Source organism: Canis aureus, chromosome 20 (assembly GCF_053574225.1).
Source record: "Canis aureus isolate CA01 chromosome 20, VMU_Caureus_v.1.0, whole genome shotgun sequence".
NCBI classification, from domain to species: Eukaryota; Metazoa; Chordata; class Mammalia; order Carnivora; family Canidae; genus Canis; species Canis aureus.
In genome coordinates this window covers 23,674,180-23,692,706 of record NC_135630.1, presented here as the reverse complement: position 1 = coordinate 23,692,706, position 18,527 = coordinate 23,674,180, and the positions used below count along the sequence as shown (strand labels likewise).

At 34.1% G+C, this 18,527-nt stretch overlaps 1 protein-coding gene across 9 annotated transcripts in view; it reads left to right on the top strand.

The window, feature by feature from the left end:
• BLTP1 (bridge-like lipid transfer protein family member 1) overlaps window positions 1-18,527 on the top strand; it is a 204,605-nt gene that overhangs the window by 88,757 nt on the left and 97,321 nt on the right. For all 9 annotated transcript variants that reach the window (XM_077861149.1, XM_077861144.1, XM_077861145.1 and 6 more), the window contains 8 exons: window positions 515-795; window positions 6,191-6,441; window positions 9,055-9,313; window positions 10,591-11,428; window positions 14,739-14,809; window positions 16,426-16,599; window positions 17,091-17,211; window positions 18,222-18,368. In XM_077861149.1, the coding sequence (XP_077717275.1) occupies window positions 515-795; window positions 6,191-6,441; window positions 9,055-9,313; window positions 10,591-11,428; window positions 14,739-14,809; window positions 16,426-16,599; window positions 17,091-17,211; window positions 18,222-18,368 (2,142 nt within the window). The remainder of the gene's footprint in view (window positions 1-514; window positions 796-6,190; window positions 6,442-9,054; window positions 9,314-10,590; window positions 11,429-14,738; window positions 14,810-16,425; window positions 16,600-17,090; window positions 17,212-18,221; window positions 18,369-18,527) is intronic.

Here is an 18,527-nt window from a genome sequence, read left to right as displayed (position 1 = left end):
TTTCTTTCAGTCTGTTTCTTAATACTTTCACTACTGTTTTACTCTGACTGAATTATTATAACTTTGCTTTATGGAAAGGATGTAAACTTGGAGGTTGCTTTTATGGCAGGGATTAAATTGGTAGTGTTTTTAAAAGATTCGATTTTGAATACCTTTAGGTTTTATACATTTATCTCCTGCCTGGCTCTGGAAAGCATTTGTTTGCCACTTCTGCTTTATGGGTTATTGCTTAAAATTAAATCTTGTTAAGAGTCTATGGTTTTATTACTTACTACCGACGTTTCCTTCCTCCTCCTCTCGTTTTCCTTTAGACTTGTATCCTTTTCTTTTTATCATCCTTTTTTTAATTGAATGTCCACTTTATTCTGTTGCATTTATCATTTATATTTCCCTTTTTTCTATTTTTCCTTCTGTCTTTCATGCAATTTGAGATAAATATCTACTCTATAGTTTATTCAAAGTTTCTTAAGAATACAGAAACCACAGTTTATTTCATTTTCTTCATTCAATTTAGATGGGTGCAATTCGAGTTGCAAACTGTAATCTCCACAATCAGTCCGTTGGGGAAGGAATAAGTGCTGCAATTCAGGATTTTCAAGTGAGACAGTACATTGAACAATTAAATAATTCCAGAGTTGGACTTCAGCCTGCATTACTCCGGAGGGCCTATTGGCTTGAAGCTGGGTCAGCCAATTTAGGACTCATTACTGTTGATATTGCATTAGCTGCTGACCATCATTCTAAACATGAGGCTCAAAGACATTTCTTAGAAACTCATGATGCCAGAACTAAGAGGTAAGTGAAATTTGAGGAAGTTAATAGTCCCGAGTTCAGACAAAAATTATCTTATAATTCTACTATTAGGAATAGAATAAGAACATTTTATATAAAGACCAAATATTATTGTGCTGGGTACACCTCAGTGAATGTATAAGAACCTGATATTTAAGTAAATACATTGTATATCTCATTTCTGGTAATGGTGTGGTTGATGGAAGTTGTTTAATGTTTCTAAGCCCATACTATGTGTATTAGCAATGAAATGAGTTTAAATTACTTGTTCTCCACATTTTATAGAGCACTACCTCCTTTCTCTCTCACCACAGTTATGCACTTCCAATTCATCATTCCTAGAAAACATCATTGCTATCACCGTACACTCTACAAACTCTTCCTTTTGTGGGCTCTTACAACTGCAGGGGAGACTAAGGGGATCTAGGATCTAGTCTTTAAGAAAGGGTCATTAAGAAATAATTATATCTGCGGTTTAAAAAGTGCCAGAGCCTCTTACTGAATCATGTCCATTTAAAAAGACAGTATAACTTTTTCCATCTCCATCTCCCCCATATAAAATTAGTATGAATTTATTTTAAAAATAGAGAAAACAATGATAAAATACAGGAAAAGAATTACCATAACCTTACCACACTGATTTTGTCATATTTGTTCCCCTTATTTTTAATGTATCTTTCTTATACTTGAAATCATCCTGTATTTATATTTTAAAATTCTGCATGTTTGTGTTAAACGTATATCCTGGGCAGCCCACGTGGCTTGGCGGTTTAGTGCCGCCTTCAGCCCAGGCGTGATCCTGGAGACCTGGGATCGAGTCCTGTGTCAGGCTCCTTGCATGGAGCCTGCTTCTCCCTCTGCTTGTGTCTCTGCCTCTCTCTCTGTCTCTCTCATGAATAAATAAAATCTAAAAAAAAAACCCCAAAAAAAAACAAAAAATAAAAAAATAAAAAAATAAATAAATAAAAAAAAAACCCAAAAAACAAAAAACAAACAAAAAAAAACTATGTGTATCCTAAGCACCTGCCCCCATATGATAAAAAATTTTGTAAATTTCCTTTCAAATAAAAGATATAATATACCATCAAAAAGATATATTGTGCTTTATTTAGCCATTGCCCTCATTATATTAAATACATGGCTAGTGTTTCTAAATTTGTCATTGTAAGTAATAGTAAGAGAAACATTTTTTGTACATAAAATCTTTTCCCACATGTTCTTTAAATTCCCTTTAAATAGTTTCCTTAGAAGGGAGTGTGACTGTGCTAAAAACGGAGTCTTTTGATAGGCATTCCCAAATTCTCAGGAAGATTATTTCACTTTATATCCCCAGTGGCTTTTTTTTCTTTTTGTCTCACCGCATCTTTGCTACTTTTTGTGTTTTATTATAACTGAAAGGTGATATCTCTGTTTTATTTTGCACTTCTTTATATCTGAAATTAAGACTTTTTTCATGTACTTACTGGTTGTTTTTATTTCCTCATTTGTGAACTGCATATTGTTATTCTACGTATATTTACTTATTGGCATATTGATGTTTTCTTACCAATTTTTAAGAGTTCTTTATAAATTACCACCCTTTTAGCAGTCCCTGTTGCTAATATTTTGCAATTTGTTTCCTTTTTAAATTTTTTAAAATCTTACATATGAACTTTAATATTGTATATCCAAGTATGTCAGTTTTTAGCCTTTGTGATTTCTTGTACTAATTTGAGAAAATATTTCTTTTGCTAGTAATCACATGGCACCTATATTTCTTTTTCTTTTTTTTTTTCTATTCCTTTTTGTTGTTATTAACATAAACTCTGTTTCGGGGTGGGGGTTGTTTTTTGTTTTAGAGAGAGCAAGAACGAGAGAGTACATGCATGCATACACGTGCAGGGTCAGAAGTAGAGAGAGAATCTTAAGCAGGTTCAGCACAGAGTCTGAAGTAGAGCTCAATCTCATGACCCCTAAGTTCATGAGAACTGAGCTGAAATCAAGAGTAGGATGCTTAACCAACTGAACTACCCAGGTGCCCCGCTGTCTGGATTTTATATGGTATATTTGTATTAATCCAATCAAGGTGTAAATAGAGTTTTTTGTGAATATGTATTCAAATGCAGAGGTAAAAATTTATACATAATACACATTTATTTTTCCATTGCACCGTTTAGGTATTTTAATCTATTATTTTCCAAAAGAACTATTATTCTAGTTTTAAATTTTTTTGAGGTTTTTTATTGAGATTACATGAATTTTTTAAGTTACTTTAAGATCCTGACATCTTGTAAATATGAGTGTGGAAGCTCATGCATGGAGAATAATATTTTTTAAAACTTTAGTTTCTTTGTTAGTTATTGCTCAGGAAGCCAGTTACTATGAAGAAAGTACCTGTGTTTAATTAGGCCAGATGGTAGAACAAGGTGCTGATGAAGCTAAGGAGGTGGCACCACATTTCAAGTTCTAAGTGTTCAAATAAATCCAACCATTGAGATTGGCTTGGTTAATAATTATGAAGAGTGGGATTTTATCCTACCTGCAAGCTAACAAGTTAGCCTGCCACAATTTCATGGGTGCTGGCAGAAAATACAAAACTCCTGGTCAGACACAAAGGACTCTATTACAACCAAAGCACTAACCAGAGTCTTGAGTGTTTGCATTGGTTCCCTGTGCCCTCCCATTTGGGTTGCCAGATGAAATATAGGATGCCTAATGAAATCTGAATTTCAGATAAACAAGAAATAACTTTTTAGTATAGGTGTGTCATATTGTCTCATATGTTGCATAGGTAAAATTTATTTTTATTTGCTGTATCTGGTACCCCATCAATGAATCCTTTGGAGGTGACACAAAAGGCCCAAGGTGTATGACTACACATAGTGGAACGCATTATAGAAGAGGAATATCGAACTTAGGGATTCTATGTAAGTGGAGGCAAACCTACTGTTTTCTAGGGTGAGACAGTACCTTACCTCTTTAGGTTGTTTGCTGCCAGCACAATCCTGAGCAATGGCCTAGTCAGGGCTTTGCATTCTTGACATAGCCAGCAAGAACAGGTAGAGATGTTTAGGGCATATTGGGAGTTGCTTTTCCCAACATAGTAACTCATTGACTTTCAGCTTTGGTTGCCTTTGTGCATGTTGGATTCCCAGGAGTTTTGGGGCCTATGTATATTCTTTTTTGATGTAATTGGAAAAGTTACTGAACATACAGGTCATTAGTTTCTTTAGATTAGTGTTTTTGAAAAGTATGGTTCCCAAACCACCACCACAAGTGTCTCCTTGGAACTTCTTAGAAATTTACATGACCAGGCCTTACTAGACCTCAGTCAGACACTCTGGGGATAGCTGCAGCTCTGCTCTGCATAGTACAATAAGCCTTCCAGGTGATTCTAATGCAAGCTAGAACTAGAGCATTGGATTGTAATAAGGATGGGGATGGGAAGCTTACATTTGTTATGCAACTCCTGTATTTCAGATTTTATTTTATTATTATTTTTTAAAAGATTTTATTTATTTATTCATAGACACAGAGAGAGAGAAGCAGAGACACAGGCAGAGGGGGAAGCAGGCTCCATGCAGGGAGCCCGAAGTGGGACTCGATCCCGGGTCTCCAGGATCACACCCCAGGGTGCAGGCGGCACCAAACCGCTGTGCCACCGGGGCTGCCCAATTCCAGATTTTATATCAGTTGCTTTACATATGTTATATCATTCAGTCTTTAAAATAGTCTTATTAGGTGTATCAGACCATAATTTTACAGTTGAGGAAACTGAGGCTCAGAAATGTTAACTAACTTGTCCAGGGTCCTAGAGTTGTTATTAAGTGGCACAGCTGGAATTTGAACCCATGTCTAGATGAATGCAAACCCATGCATTTTGCTAAGCTTTTTGCTATACAAATGAGGTAAAAAAGTGTGTAGAATATGTAAGATATTTTATTTTGATAGTGATTAAAATAGTTTGCTGAGTGACTGAATCTTAATACTTTAAAATAGAGAAGTGATTTGAATTTGATAACATTTAGCTGAAGTAATATGTCAAATTCTCGCTAATCCTAAATCTTTCTCACATACTTTTCCTTCTGTCCTCTAGACTGATGTTCCACTTCTGTCTTGATATATTTTGTCTCATCTTTCACATCTCAAATCTTTTTTGAAAGATTCCGTTTTCCTTGTCAAAACACCTTGGTTTTTTGTTTCTTTGTTTTATTTTCTTTACCGAATAGCACTCAGTATAATTTATGATTGGATATTTTGTTTGTGGCTTGTCTTTGCCTTTGTACTTCATCTGGATAAGACCATGTCAGTTTCACCTAGCACAATACTAGGCACATAAAATATGCTCAAGAAATATAAATGAGTGAATATAAAATGAAAATGATAATACCAATTCTGTCTTCCTGTGAGGGCCCCAAGAATCCAATGAGATAATGCATGTAAAAGTACTTAGAAAAGTAGACTGTTAAGATGAGGTGATTTTATTATTTAAGAGAAGTAAATATATATCTCCCATATTTGTATTATATATTATTTTTTTTAAGAAAGAAAGAGAGTTACAATACTGACAGGCTTTTGTATGAATTACTCACAGAACCTAAAGAATTTTTACACACACTTTCTCCTATTGTCTTAATACTTCAGTTAGAGTTCTTACTATAAAACTATTAGTCTTTCTCTCTAAAATATAGAATGCATTATTTTGGTTTTATTGAGAAATAATTTATTTGCCCCACATTTATAGTATTTTGGTGAATTTGCCATGTGAAATATGGTCTGAAATGCTAAAGATTATAAATTATCTAGTTAGTATAATCTGTATCAAATAGGTTTGTCCATTTTTTACATTAATATTTAAAACTTTTAGTCCTTTTGAGAATATTTACTACTATTTTAAAATTGGATTTAAATGTCTGATCTTTATATTTCTTCTAGTTCTTTTTTTTAATGTATGGTATATCTCTCTTTCTGTTCCTACTCATTTTCCTTTCATCATGGTGAGACTATTTTTTTAAGAAAGACAAAATAGTTTTTATTCATTCATTCATTCATGAGAGACACACAGAGAGAGGCAGAGACATAGGCAAAGGGAGAAGCAGACTTCCCATAGGGAGCCTGATAAGGGACTTGATCCCAGACCCTGGGATCATGATCTGCACCAAAGGCAGATGCTCAACCACGGAGTCACCCAGGTGCCCCTTTTTAAAAGTTTATTTATTTATTTATTTTAGAAAGACAAAATGTTTAAAAAGACATTCCACAGTAAAAAAAAAAAAAAAAAAAAAAAAAAAAAAAAATTCTGTGTTTGTATTTACCTTGTCTTTTAAAAATATTAACAGTTAACTTATTTTTCATTAATTATCTGCCAAAAGTTTATTTCTTAATGAGTTTTTGCTGTTTTGTTTTGGGTTCTATTTAGGTTGTGGTTTTTGTGGCCAGATGATACTCTGAAGAATAAGAGGTGTAGGAACAAGTGTGGTTGTCTTGGTGGTTGCAGATTCTTTGGTGGCACGGTAACTGGCCTAGATTTCTTCAAACTTGAAGAGTTGACACCTTCCAGTAGTTCTGCATTTTCAAGCACGAGTGCAGAGTCTGATATGTATTATGGACAGTCTCTGCTACAGCCTGGAGAATGGATTATTACTAAAGAAATTCCCAAAATTGTAGATGGTAATGTGTTGTTTTGTTACTTGTGCTAATCTTTTTAATCTTTATCCTTATGCCATTCTTAGAGAAGTTTGGTGTGATTTTGTTCAACTCAATTTTTTGAGCAGTCTTGTAGGTAGGATTCAGTATAATCTCCCTTTGTTTTGCAGGTGATTTAATTAAAGCCAGAGAAGACTAGTGAGTTATGGTTCCACAAGGCAAAAAATAGGTCTACCCTTCAGATCTATTGTTGACATTGTTGATTTTCCTAGCCAAGCTTATTCCGAGTATTTCTTTGTATATCCCTTTTCTCCTAGACCTCAGCTTCTAGAGATTTACTTAAGAATAGCTGTGCTTCAAAGTAGCAGTTATTTTACCAGTTTTCTTTTATAGGAAAACTTATCAGTAGTAGTTTATACTATTGGTCCTCATATTACCAACTATTTTGCAAGATATTCACTAAAATGGAACATGTCTAGAAGAGAAATGTGGCCTTTCCTTAGACCCTGTAGGATAACATTGCAAATACCTAAGTGTAGTATGAGCAGTAAATGGTGGCTTTAAGTTTATTAGATTTAGATTTATCTAGTGTTTTTTCTCTGAAGACCTCAGAAATGGATTTTCCTTTGCGTTTTTTAGTTGCGTGTTCCTATAATTAAGTGCGGTATTTACTGCTTAACTTGTCATGCTCTCAAGAAGAGAAATGTAGAAAACTCTTGATATTTTACTAATATCAGCCTTTTTCCCTGGATCTATTAAAAAACATTAACAGCACTGTCTTTTGTCAGTAGACAAAGAGGGAGGAAAGTAGTAGTTTTAACTTTAAAAGTTCATTGATTTGATAAGGAGCTCTTAGGAGAAAGAGCTGGACTACCTATACCAAATTCTTGCTTTAATGATTTTTCACTAAATATTAATATAGAAGTATGTACATCTTATTTAAGGTTGTTTGACTTCAGTTTTATCTAGAATAAGAGTAGATTATCCTATAAAATCTGCAAACATCAAAACTTCTTGACATTTAAAGATAGGAAAGATGCTAAATAAAATTGATCATTTTCTTACAATATTAATTTCTTATGTTTGAATAATAATTGTTTTTAAAGTTTTTCACAGGCATTTCCTCCTTTAATTTTCAAGCTACCATATGTGTTCTGTATTTTTTGTGTTTGTAGTGAAGAAAGTGAGGCTCATCAGTGAGACCGAGTTGCACAAAATCAAATGGCTAAGCAGAAACTGGAATCAGGGCCATCAAAGCCATTTCAGTGTTCTTTCTACCATACTATAGCTGACACTAATTATAAACACTGCTTGATTTTCCAATCTGCAGATCAAAGTTTAACCATCACAAAGGGGAGGAAGAAATTCTACAGGGAATTTACATATGGTATTAAAGAGGGAAAAAAACCAAATTCTCTAACTGAATAAGGCAAAGCTCATTATAACTCTTATAATGTAAATAGAGGTTGTATCTCCTGTTGATTCTTTCAGGAGTTTAGTGTAATTCACAAATCACTATAAGTTTGCTCTAGAATTAACCCCTATGTAAGTATCTGATTTCTGATTGTTGAGGTTTCCAAGAGCCAAGTATAGATGTTAGGATAGACTCGAGGAGGGCACAGGAAAGAACTTGGACTTCCTTGGCAGGTCAGTGACCACTAGTTTCCTACCACTTAGAAGTAAATTAAATCCATTTTTCTTTAGACATTTATTGTTGATTTTTTCATTTGTGGTAGTGGAAGTGAATAATATTACTTATTGTAAGTTCTTAAGTCTTCTTACACCTTAAATTCCATCTAGAACTGTATTCTGCATGGAGAGGTGTTTTCTTCTACTAGCAGGTTCCTTTTTCTTGGGTAACACAGGGATGGCTGGAGATGGAAAACTGGGCAGGAGGTTTTTTGTTTTTTGTTTTGATCTAAGCAGTTTAGGACTCTCTCTTCATTCCCTCCACCCCCAATTTATGTAACACATCACAGGGCTCTTATAAAAGGCTGAGGAAATGCTCCACACTAAAGAATACCTGACAACTGAATGCAGTAATATATGATCCTAGATTGAATCTTGCCCTGGAAGGGGCAGAGGTGCTTTAAGGAACATCATTGGGTCAATTGAGAAAATTGGAAAGCACATGGTAGATTAGATAACAGTATTGTATAAATATTACATTTACCAAGTTGGTAGTTATATAGTGATTATGTATTATTCCTCAGAAATAAACATTAAACTGTCTAGGGTAAAAGGTTGCTATGTCTGCAAATTACTCTCAGTTTGAAAAGTTTTATGTATATATTATATTAGAGCAAATATGGCAAAATGTTTAAAATAGGTAATTCTGAGTAAGAGATATTTGATGATTTTGTATTATTCTTTAAAGTTTTCTTTAAGTTTGAAAATTTTCAAATAAAGTATAAAAGAATAAGAAAAAATTCACTGTTTATGGACTCTGGATCCACACTTAATGTGGATATCTTTCTGTAGTGTTTAGTATATTGCTATGTGAAATTGGACACTTGTGCTTTTAAAAAATGGTTATATTTATAAAAACAGGGAAATGGATTAAATGCTCTTATTTTTCATAAATTGCTTTTGAAATTATTATGTTCATGTAACCTGCATTTTTGTTTATTTATTCAGGTAATGCTAATGGCATGAAGAGGAAAGAATGGGAAAACAAACCAGTGGGAATAGAAGTAGAAAGAAAAACTCAGCACCTTAGTCTTCAAGTACCATTAAGATCTCATAGCTCATCCTCTTCCTCAGAAGAGAATAGTAGTTCTAGTGCTGCACAGCCTTTATTGGCTGGAGAAAAGGAAAGTCCCTCTTCTGTTGCTGATGACCATGTGGTTCAAAAAGAGTTCTTGCATAGTGCAAAAAGAGATGATGGCCAAGTAAGGTCAGTAAGGTATTCAATTAGAGTTAGAAACTAGATTAGATTAGAAATTATGATAAAATTATAATTACTTAAAATTTTACAAGAAAAACTTTTTTCCTCCCAACTCAACCACTATAGAAAATTCTTTTCTCCTCTGAACATATTTTTAAATGTCTGTTTGCTGTGTTGCTAATTATAAAATTAATACATATATTCGTTCCAGAAATAGGAAAATGCAGAAAAATATAGTGAAAATTAATATTTGTCATCCCACAGATATGAAAATTTCAGATTTTCCTCCATCCTCCTTTGCTATTTCTTATTTCTTTTTTATTTTATTTTTTTTAAAGATTTTATTCGTGAGAGACACACACAGAGAGAGAGAGAGAGAGAAAGAGGCAGAGACACAGGCAGAGGGAGAAGCAGGCTCCATGCAGGGTGCTCGATGTGGGACTCGATTCTGGATCTCCAGGATCAGGCCCTAGGCTGAAGGCAGGCGCCAAACTGCTGAGCCACCCAGGCTGCCCTATTTCTTGTTATTTATTTCCTATTTCCATGTCTTCCATTTTTCTCTCCATTTCTTCTTTTTCTTCTTTTCACAGCCTGCCATTTGTTAAATCTTATGAATGCTAAGGACTCTGCTCTATACCTTTATCTCCACTCACTCTATACTGTTTTCTTAGACAGTCTCAATAATGGTTTGCCTTTAATTATGATCTGTAGCCAACATCTTTTAAATGTAAAACCCCAGCCATAACTTCTGTGCCTGTGGGCTCAGCTACCCTTTGATATTTCTACTTGTATGTTTCATGGGGACCTCAAACTCAGCCTATAAAAAATGACCTTGTACCTCGATTGCTCAACTTGTTCTGCCTTAGTAAATGGCACTGGCATCAGTTGCTGAAGGTAGTGATAGTGGGGTTAACTATAACTTCTTTGTCTCCTTCATCCCTCTCATTTAATTGAAGACCTGGTATATTTTGTTGGACACACTTTTAAAGGATATAAAAAATAGTCATAAATGCATTAGTGTCCATGAATTATAGATAGAAGATTATACTTTGGGATTAAGTTTTTATTGTATTGTAAGCTGCCTCAGTTTTTTTGGACCTACATGGGGTATGAACACATTGTGCTGTTTTGCTACTTTGTATGGATATCTCATTGTAAAATTTTAGATTTCCCTTTATTTGTAAAATAAATGATTAAAATTACTAAAAAGATTTTATAAGTACTTGTATTTACACTTAAATTATATGATGTACAGTAAGTGGTAATAGCTTTGCTTTCCATTTTAGTATGCCTCCAGAAATTTCAGGAAACAGCCCCGTGTCTCCTAATACTCAGGAAAAATCAGTAGGTCAGTCTCCTCTGAGATCTCCCTTGAAACGACAAGCCTCTGTATGTTCCACTCGACTTGGGAGTACTAAAAGCCTTACTGCTGCTTTTTATGGGGACAAACAGCCTGTTACAGTTGGAGTCCAGTTTAGTAGTGATGTCTCCCGAAGTGATGAAAATGTACTAGACTCACCAAAGCAGAGAAGGAGTTTTGGTTCATTTCCATACACACCATCAGCAGACTCCAATTCATTTCATCAATATCGATCAATGGATTCCAGCATGTCGATGGCTGATAGTGAAGCCTACTTTTCTGCAGCTGAAGAATTTGAGCCCATTAGCAGTGATGAAGGCCCTGGAACTTACCCAGGTAGAAAAAAGAAGAAAAAGCAAACACAACAGATTGACTACAGTAGAGGTTCCATATATCACAGTGTGGAAGGACCACTTACTGGCCATGCAGAAAGCATTCAGGATCCCCGAACTCTGCCATTCAAAACTCATCCTTCTCAGGCTTCATTTGTTTCTGCACTCGGTGGAGAAGATGATGTTATAGAACATCCATATGTTGTAGAGGTTGAGAAAACAGTAGAGAGTGAACAGATTACTTCTCAACAACCTGTGATGAATTGTTATCAGACTTACCTTACTCAGTTCCAGGTAATTAATTGGTCAGTGAAGCACCCTACTAACAAAAGAACCTCTAAGTCCTCACTGCATCGTCCCCTCGATCTGGATACTCCAACTAGTGAAGAAAGTTCATCATCATTTGAACAGCTTTCTGTTCCAACTTTTAAGGTATAAGCCAAATCATTAGTTTCTGCTGATATGTTTACTTAGATAAATCAATTTTTCAGATGTTTCCAACATTATCCTTTCGGTTATTTTAACTATGCTCTGAAAGAAGAACTTCTGAAGTCATGGCTTCAAGTGTGACAATAAATCTCAGAGTTATTGATGAGTATTATAAGTCTAAGCATCTCAACTTGATTGTCACAATGTTAATCAATTAACATATAGTCTCTGTCTACATTATGCTAAGATTAGGATCAAGTCTGAATTCAAATTTTTGTCTTAAAAAAATTTTGGAACTGATTTTAATAGCTGGTATTCTTTCTATTAATCTGTAACTGCTGCTGTGCAAATTCAATTCCATGCACTGGACACTTGAGATCTTATAATTTAGCAGGAATTGATTATTATCCTTTTTTTTGTATATTTTTTTATTGGAGTTCGATTTGCCAACATATAGTATAACACCCAGCACTCATCCTGTTCAGTGCTCTCCTCAATGCCTGTCACCCAGTCACCCCATCCCCCCGCCCACCTCCCCTTCCACTACCCCCTGTTCGTTTCCCAGAAATAGGAGTCTCTCATGTTCTGTCACCCTCTCTGATTTTTCTCACTCATTTTCTCTCCTTTCCCCTTTAATCCCTTTCACTATTTTTTATATTCCATGTATGAGTGAAACCATATAATGTTTGTCCTTTTCTAATGAATTCTGTAAATAGCTTCTTTTTTTTAAAAGATTTTATTTATTTATTCATGAGAGACACACAGAGAGAGAGAGAGAGAGGCAGAGACACAGGCAGAGGGAGAAGCAGGTTCCATATAGGAAGCCCAACATGGGACTTGATCCCGGGCCCCCAGGATCACGCCCTGGGCTAAAGGTGGCACTAAACCATTGAGCTACCCAGGCTGCCCTGTAAATAGCTTCTTAAAGGAAAACTAAAAATACTTCAAAATAAATTGAGGGATAATAGCCAATATGAAAACTATTTTTATGAAATTATACATTTATGAGGGAATTTTTTATGATTTTAAGAACAAAATTAAACAGGTAAAATGTTATGGAACTGATTAAGAGTGTTTAGGAATCTTATGTGGTATATATTTACATAAACACACATATTTAAAATGTCTAAATGTTTATTCATTCTTAATTCAAATATTTATTATATACTGTGTGTCAGGCATTTTTATACAGTAATAAGGAAAATGGACATAGGACTTAGAGTTTAGATGTGGGAGACAGACAGTTAATAGATAAACAAGTAAGTATATGATTACAAGTTGAGAAGAGTCTTACTTAAGAAGATAATCCAAAGATGCTGGGATAGAGAATAATGGGGGGTGGAACTATATATATTGTATTGACATGAAAGGTCTATCTGAGGAGGTAATATTTACACTGAAATTTAAATTATGAGAAGGAATTGATGATGGGAAGACTTAGGCATAGGCATGAGCTTTGCTAAAATTCTAAAGTGGGAAAGAAGTCTGCACATAAGATGGTAAGTTAGCAGGGAGACTGCTCATTTTGAGACTAGAGACTCAAACAAGGACCAGATCATTAAGGACTTATAGACCATGGTTCAGTAGTTATAATTTCATTGAAATTTCATTAGGAAACTTGTGAGAGCTTTAAGGAAATGTGATCTCGTGTACTTTAGCTACTGAATAGAATTGAATTATCATAAAGCCGAAGAAGTGGGGATGATTACTCAGGAAGCTGCTGCATCAATCTGTATAAGAGATAATAGGGTTGGAAGTGTGATAAATGGAGTTGGAATGTCTATATATATATATATATATATACACACACACACACACACATATATATATGTATATATATATATACACTGAGCAATGTGTGTTGAATGAAGAAACATTAGTGACAAAGTTTTGGTTTGGTGGGTTTTTTTAAAAGATTTTATTTATATATTTGAGAGAGGCAGGCAGAGAGAGCATGAGCAGGGGGAGGGACAGAGAGAGAGGGACAAGCAGACTTCCTACCGAGGTGGTGGCCTACACGGGCCTCAACCCCAAGACCCCAAGATCATGACCTGAGCCAAAGGCAGACACTTAACTGACTGAGCCACTCAGTACCCCCAAAGTTTTGGTTTTAAGGTTGTGCCAATTCTTTTTTTTTTTTTAATTTTTTTTTAATTTTTATTTATTTATGATAGTCACAGAGAGAGAGAGAGAGAGAGAGGCAGAGACATAGACAGAGGGAGAAGCAGGCTCCATGCAGGGAGCCTGATGTGGGACTCGATTCTGGGTCTCCAGGATCACGCCCCGGGCCAAAGGCAGGCGCCAAACCGCTGTGCCACCCAGGGATCCCAGTTGTGCCAATTCTTGCCCAAGATAAAGTGCCCATACAATTTCAAAATGTTCTCTATTCCATGTGAAAATATGTTAGCATATGAATTTTCCAGTATAAAACTCAATAGTACTTCCAATACAGAATTGTACCTAAGAGGTTAGAACTATTTTAGTATTTTCCATAAATTTTCTAGTTTGATTAGTCAGTCAAATTTCTGAGGTAAATAAGTCAAGGAAGGAATTCCTATCTTTAGATGATTTCAAAATAGAATATAGGTGGTAAGAAAGTTATTTTTCTCTATTAAATCTGAATAACTGACTAGCATCTAAAAGGATTATTTAGTATGAATAATCACACACATTATTTGATTTGTTATCTTTTATGGATATACAAGTTAGTTTTTCCTATAACTTAATGTTTCTGGGGGATTCTTTTCCATTTAAAAGTGGATTGTGCCAGGAGACAATTCTAAAATTAGTTTAAGAAAAGCTCAGTTTGATAAGGAATTCTGGAGGAAAGACATTTGTAGCATCTATTTTTAAGCCTTAGTTGAATAGTCTTTTACCTTCATTGTTGAATCCTCCCCACTCTGCCCCATCATTTGTCTGGATAATCAGAAAATGAAATTGCCTATTTTATACGATTTTCTCATTTGCCTATTAAGTATTTTTTAAAGATTTATTTCTTAGAGAGAGAGAGAGAGTGCGCGAATGGGTGGAGGGGCAGACAGGGAGAGCAAGAATCCCAAGCAGACTCCATGCTGAGTCCAGAGCCTGACTTGATCTCACAATCCTGAGATTATGATCTGAGCTGAAACCAAGAGTTTGGTGATCAGCCAATTGAGCCACCCAGGTACCTACTGTCTGTTAAGTATTTTTATTGTACATACAAAGTCATATTAACAATGTAATCTGGATACTCACAAATACCATTTGATAGCATAAAATAAGAGAACAATTAACATTAAAATTCTAAAATGTGAGTAATATTTTATTATTTTAGGTTATCAAACAGGGGCTCACAGCTAATTCTTTACTAGACAGAGGAATGCAACTTTCAGGATCAACTTCGAAGTAAGTAGAAATTACATATTTTGAAGTTTAAAGTCAGTCTTTCTTGGTTATTAGATGTGTAGAGTTTATTCTGAGAAATAACCATTATTTACTTGACTATAAACTTTATTTATTTATTTAAAAATTTTCCCTTATAATTTAATTCTTGGAACTATGGTTTATTTAGAAACGCAATGCTTAATTTCCACATATTTCAGAATTTCAAAAGAATTCACTTTGTTTTTAATTTCTAATTTCATTTTGTAATCATATTATATGTTCTTTTTGATTTTGATCTTTACATTTGTTGATACTTGTTTTGTACCCCAGCTTATAGTCTGTATTGGTGAGTGTTCCAACAAGCAGTACAAAGAAATGTGTTTTCTGTGGTTGTTGGATGGAGTAGTATTCTACACATGGAGGAGTTGGTGGATGGTGTTTATTCTATAAACGTACTGGTTTGTTCATATTTTTATCGGTTGCTGGGAAAGTAGTTAAGCCTAACTAAAGTTGTTTTTTTTTTTTTTTTTTTTTTAATTTTTATTTATTTATGATAGTCACAGAGAGAGAAAGAGAGAGAGGCAGAGACATAGGCAGAGGGAGAAGCAGGCTCCATGCACCGGAAGCCCGATGTGGGATTCGATCCCGAGTCTCCAGGATCGCGCCCTGGGCCAAAGGCAGGCGCCAAACCGCTGCGCCACCCAGGGATCCCGAAAGTTGTTAACTTATTTGTTGATTTATGTATTTCTGCCTTCAGTTCTTTTTAATATTCTTTTTAATCAGTTTTTTAATACATTTTGAAACTCATAGTAGATTTTGTACACTGTTATGTCTGCTTATATCCTTTTATCATTACTACAGTTTCTTCCTTAGGTCCTGTAGTAATTCTGTTCTTTAAGCCAACTTTGATATTAATCCAGCCACCTCTAGTTTCTTAGGCTTAGTGATACATATGTATTCATGGAGTATCTTTTTCCATTATTATTATGTTTTTTACTTTCAAACTATTTGTGGTATTTATACCTAAAGTGCATTTCTTATAAACAATAAATAATTGGCCTTGCATTTTATCTTCATTTTTTTTTATAGCTTCTCATTTTTATTAATTCATTCTTACAAATGACATTTCATTGACCATCATGGGTCAGGAATTGTCCAGGGCCTTGGAAAAATGAAAGAAAAAAAAGATTAGTTGTGGAACATTTTTAAAAAATTAATTACTGTAAAAAAAAATCAACTCTGTTGATTGGTGATCAACAATGGCTTGCCAACATTTATAAGCAGTTACTAGCATTTCTGTTAGACATGCTATGCAAGCTATGCAAACTTGGCATATCAAAATTAGGAAATAACAAGAATTCAGTATTGTAGTTTTCATATTTTGGAAAAGGCCCATCAAGTAAATATATCAACATTTTTTTTTCTTACTTGATCTATTAAGCATCTTTGATCAGTTTGCATTTTGTACCCTATTTGTCTCTGCAAAACATTTGGGACATAAAATATCTAGTTCAATTCCACAAAATTTTTAGTTTAAATAAATGTACATTTGAGTGGTCATTCATCTTAAGGAACCTCTAACTTCTATTTTTTTTGATGGTCTTTTTAATATGTATTTTGCTTATTAAATTGTATAGTACACCATATACTCCTCTGGAAAAAAAAGGTGTTGATAACACAGATGATGAAACATTGACAGAAGAGTGGACCCTGGATCAGCCAGTCTCTCAGACCAGGACCACAGCCATAGTTGAAGTTAAAGGGACTGTTGATATTGTTCTGACTCCTTTGGTGGCTGAAGCTTTAGACAGGTACTAATTTTGTTGAAAAATATAATTTTTAACTACTATTTTATAAAATGATAAGTATATGTGATATGATTAGTATATGTGATATGTATTCAAAAAGAATGTTGATGGCAAATTTGGTTGAGGAAAGATGAACATATGTTCAGAAAGGTCTGTTATCATTTGTTGCTTTTTCAGCATAAATAATTGTATTGCAATATTGTAATAATTATATTGCATTATATTTTCAATTTTTTGCATTGGCTGATGAGCTTAAAATGTTTGAACACCCAGGAGCTAATTACTATGTTTGACATTCTTACTGCTATCTCTTAATGAAGAAATAAAGGGGAAGTAATAGATTTCTCTCCCCTGCAAGGAGCTTTATAGTCTATTAAGAGAGACAAAAAACTACCATGGAATGAAATATAGAACATAATGGAACAGTTTAGATAACCTAGACCATAGTATTAAGTGATATTTAAGTTTTTCATTTACTATTTTTCTTGCCTCAGGTATATTGAAGCAATGGTTCATAGTGCTAGTACACGCCATCCAGCTGCAATTGTAGATGATCTCCATGCCAAAGTCCTCAGGGAGGCTGTCCAAAATAGCAAGACTACCTTCTCAGAAAATGTAAGAACTTTTTAATTCAATGAGTATAGCAAATTGAATACTCTTCATGTACATGCTATCTGAACTTGAGAGAAATTGAATGTATTAAAATTTTATTAGCCATTTAAATTAGAATACTTGGACATTTCTAAATAGTCTTTATATGTTGTTGGGTCCTTAAGAGTTACTATGTATAACTATACTATGTATTAAATAGCAATAAAATATTTATTAAATCTGTAGCTTTATTTTTTCTTTTATTTTGAAAGTAGCTTAATTGTAAGCCTTTCCTAAAGAACTAAGTGAATGAGCATTCTTCAGGCTGGTACATTCATTTTCTAAGAAAGCAAAACTGCATGTTATTTTGACTTTTCTCTGTGATTAGATAATTTATATCTTAATTTTTTGAGATTATTTTTGCTCACCTCAGTGAATCAAGTCATCATCTCCTGGTGTGTGATAATCTACTTATACTATATTTCTAGCCATGGAGCCAGTTTCTTAACAATCATATCCTGGTGCTCTTCTGGTGATTGTCCATATGACTTTCAAATTTATCTGGGTCATATTTGGGCTAGAGACCCTTTAGAGGCAAGGTAAAGTGAGACTAATTATTTTTAATGATCCAGTTATTCAAAACATATATAGGCAGTTAGGGTAGAGGAGTACACATCAAAAGAAATTTGAAAATATTACCAGTCAACAAGGAGCCAATTATCAAATCCCAAAAATGCTCTCAAATAAATACATTTAGTGATTCTAAAATAATACATATTGCCATTTTTTTTTTCTGTCTGTTTCTCTATAGACTGGTTTCACTTTATTTTATATCACTTCTCTCAGCTCTGAAGCTGCCAGTATTTTTCCTAGCTTTTTGGGGTTTGGACTTTAAGAGTATGGGGCCTAAACTGGATTGCAGCTGGCATATAGATGTGCATAAAGGAACAGAGTGAATAAGCCAGTTGCTATTGTGGATGATGTAGAAATTATGAAAATTCTGTGAAATAACAATTCTACTTTAATCTCTTCAGCTATCTTCTAAACAAGATGTTAGAGGAACAAAAACTGAGCATGCTACTATAGGAACAACTAACCAAGGACAAGCACAGACAAATCTTATAATGAAGCAAGATAATGTAACAATTAAAGGTCTGCAGGCTAATGTTAGCATACCGAAGGTAACAATTTAATATCGTAAAATATTTTCCTGTAAGAGGAGAACATTTTGGTGGTTTTTATCCTTTATGTTTTAAACTGAATGGTGATAGTATAGATTATCATATCAAAAAATATATCTTGTTTCTTTAATGATCTAATATAAAAATTAATATAATATA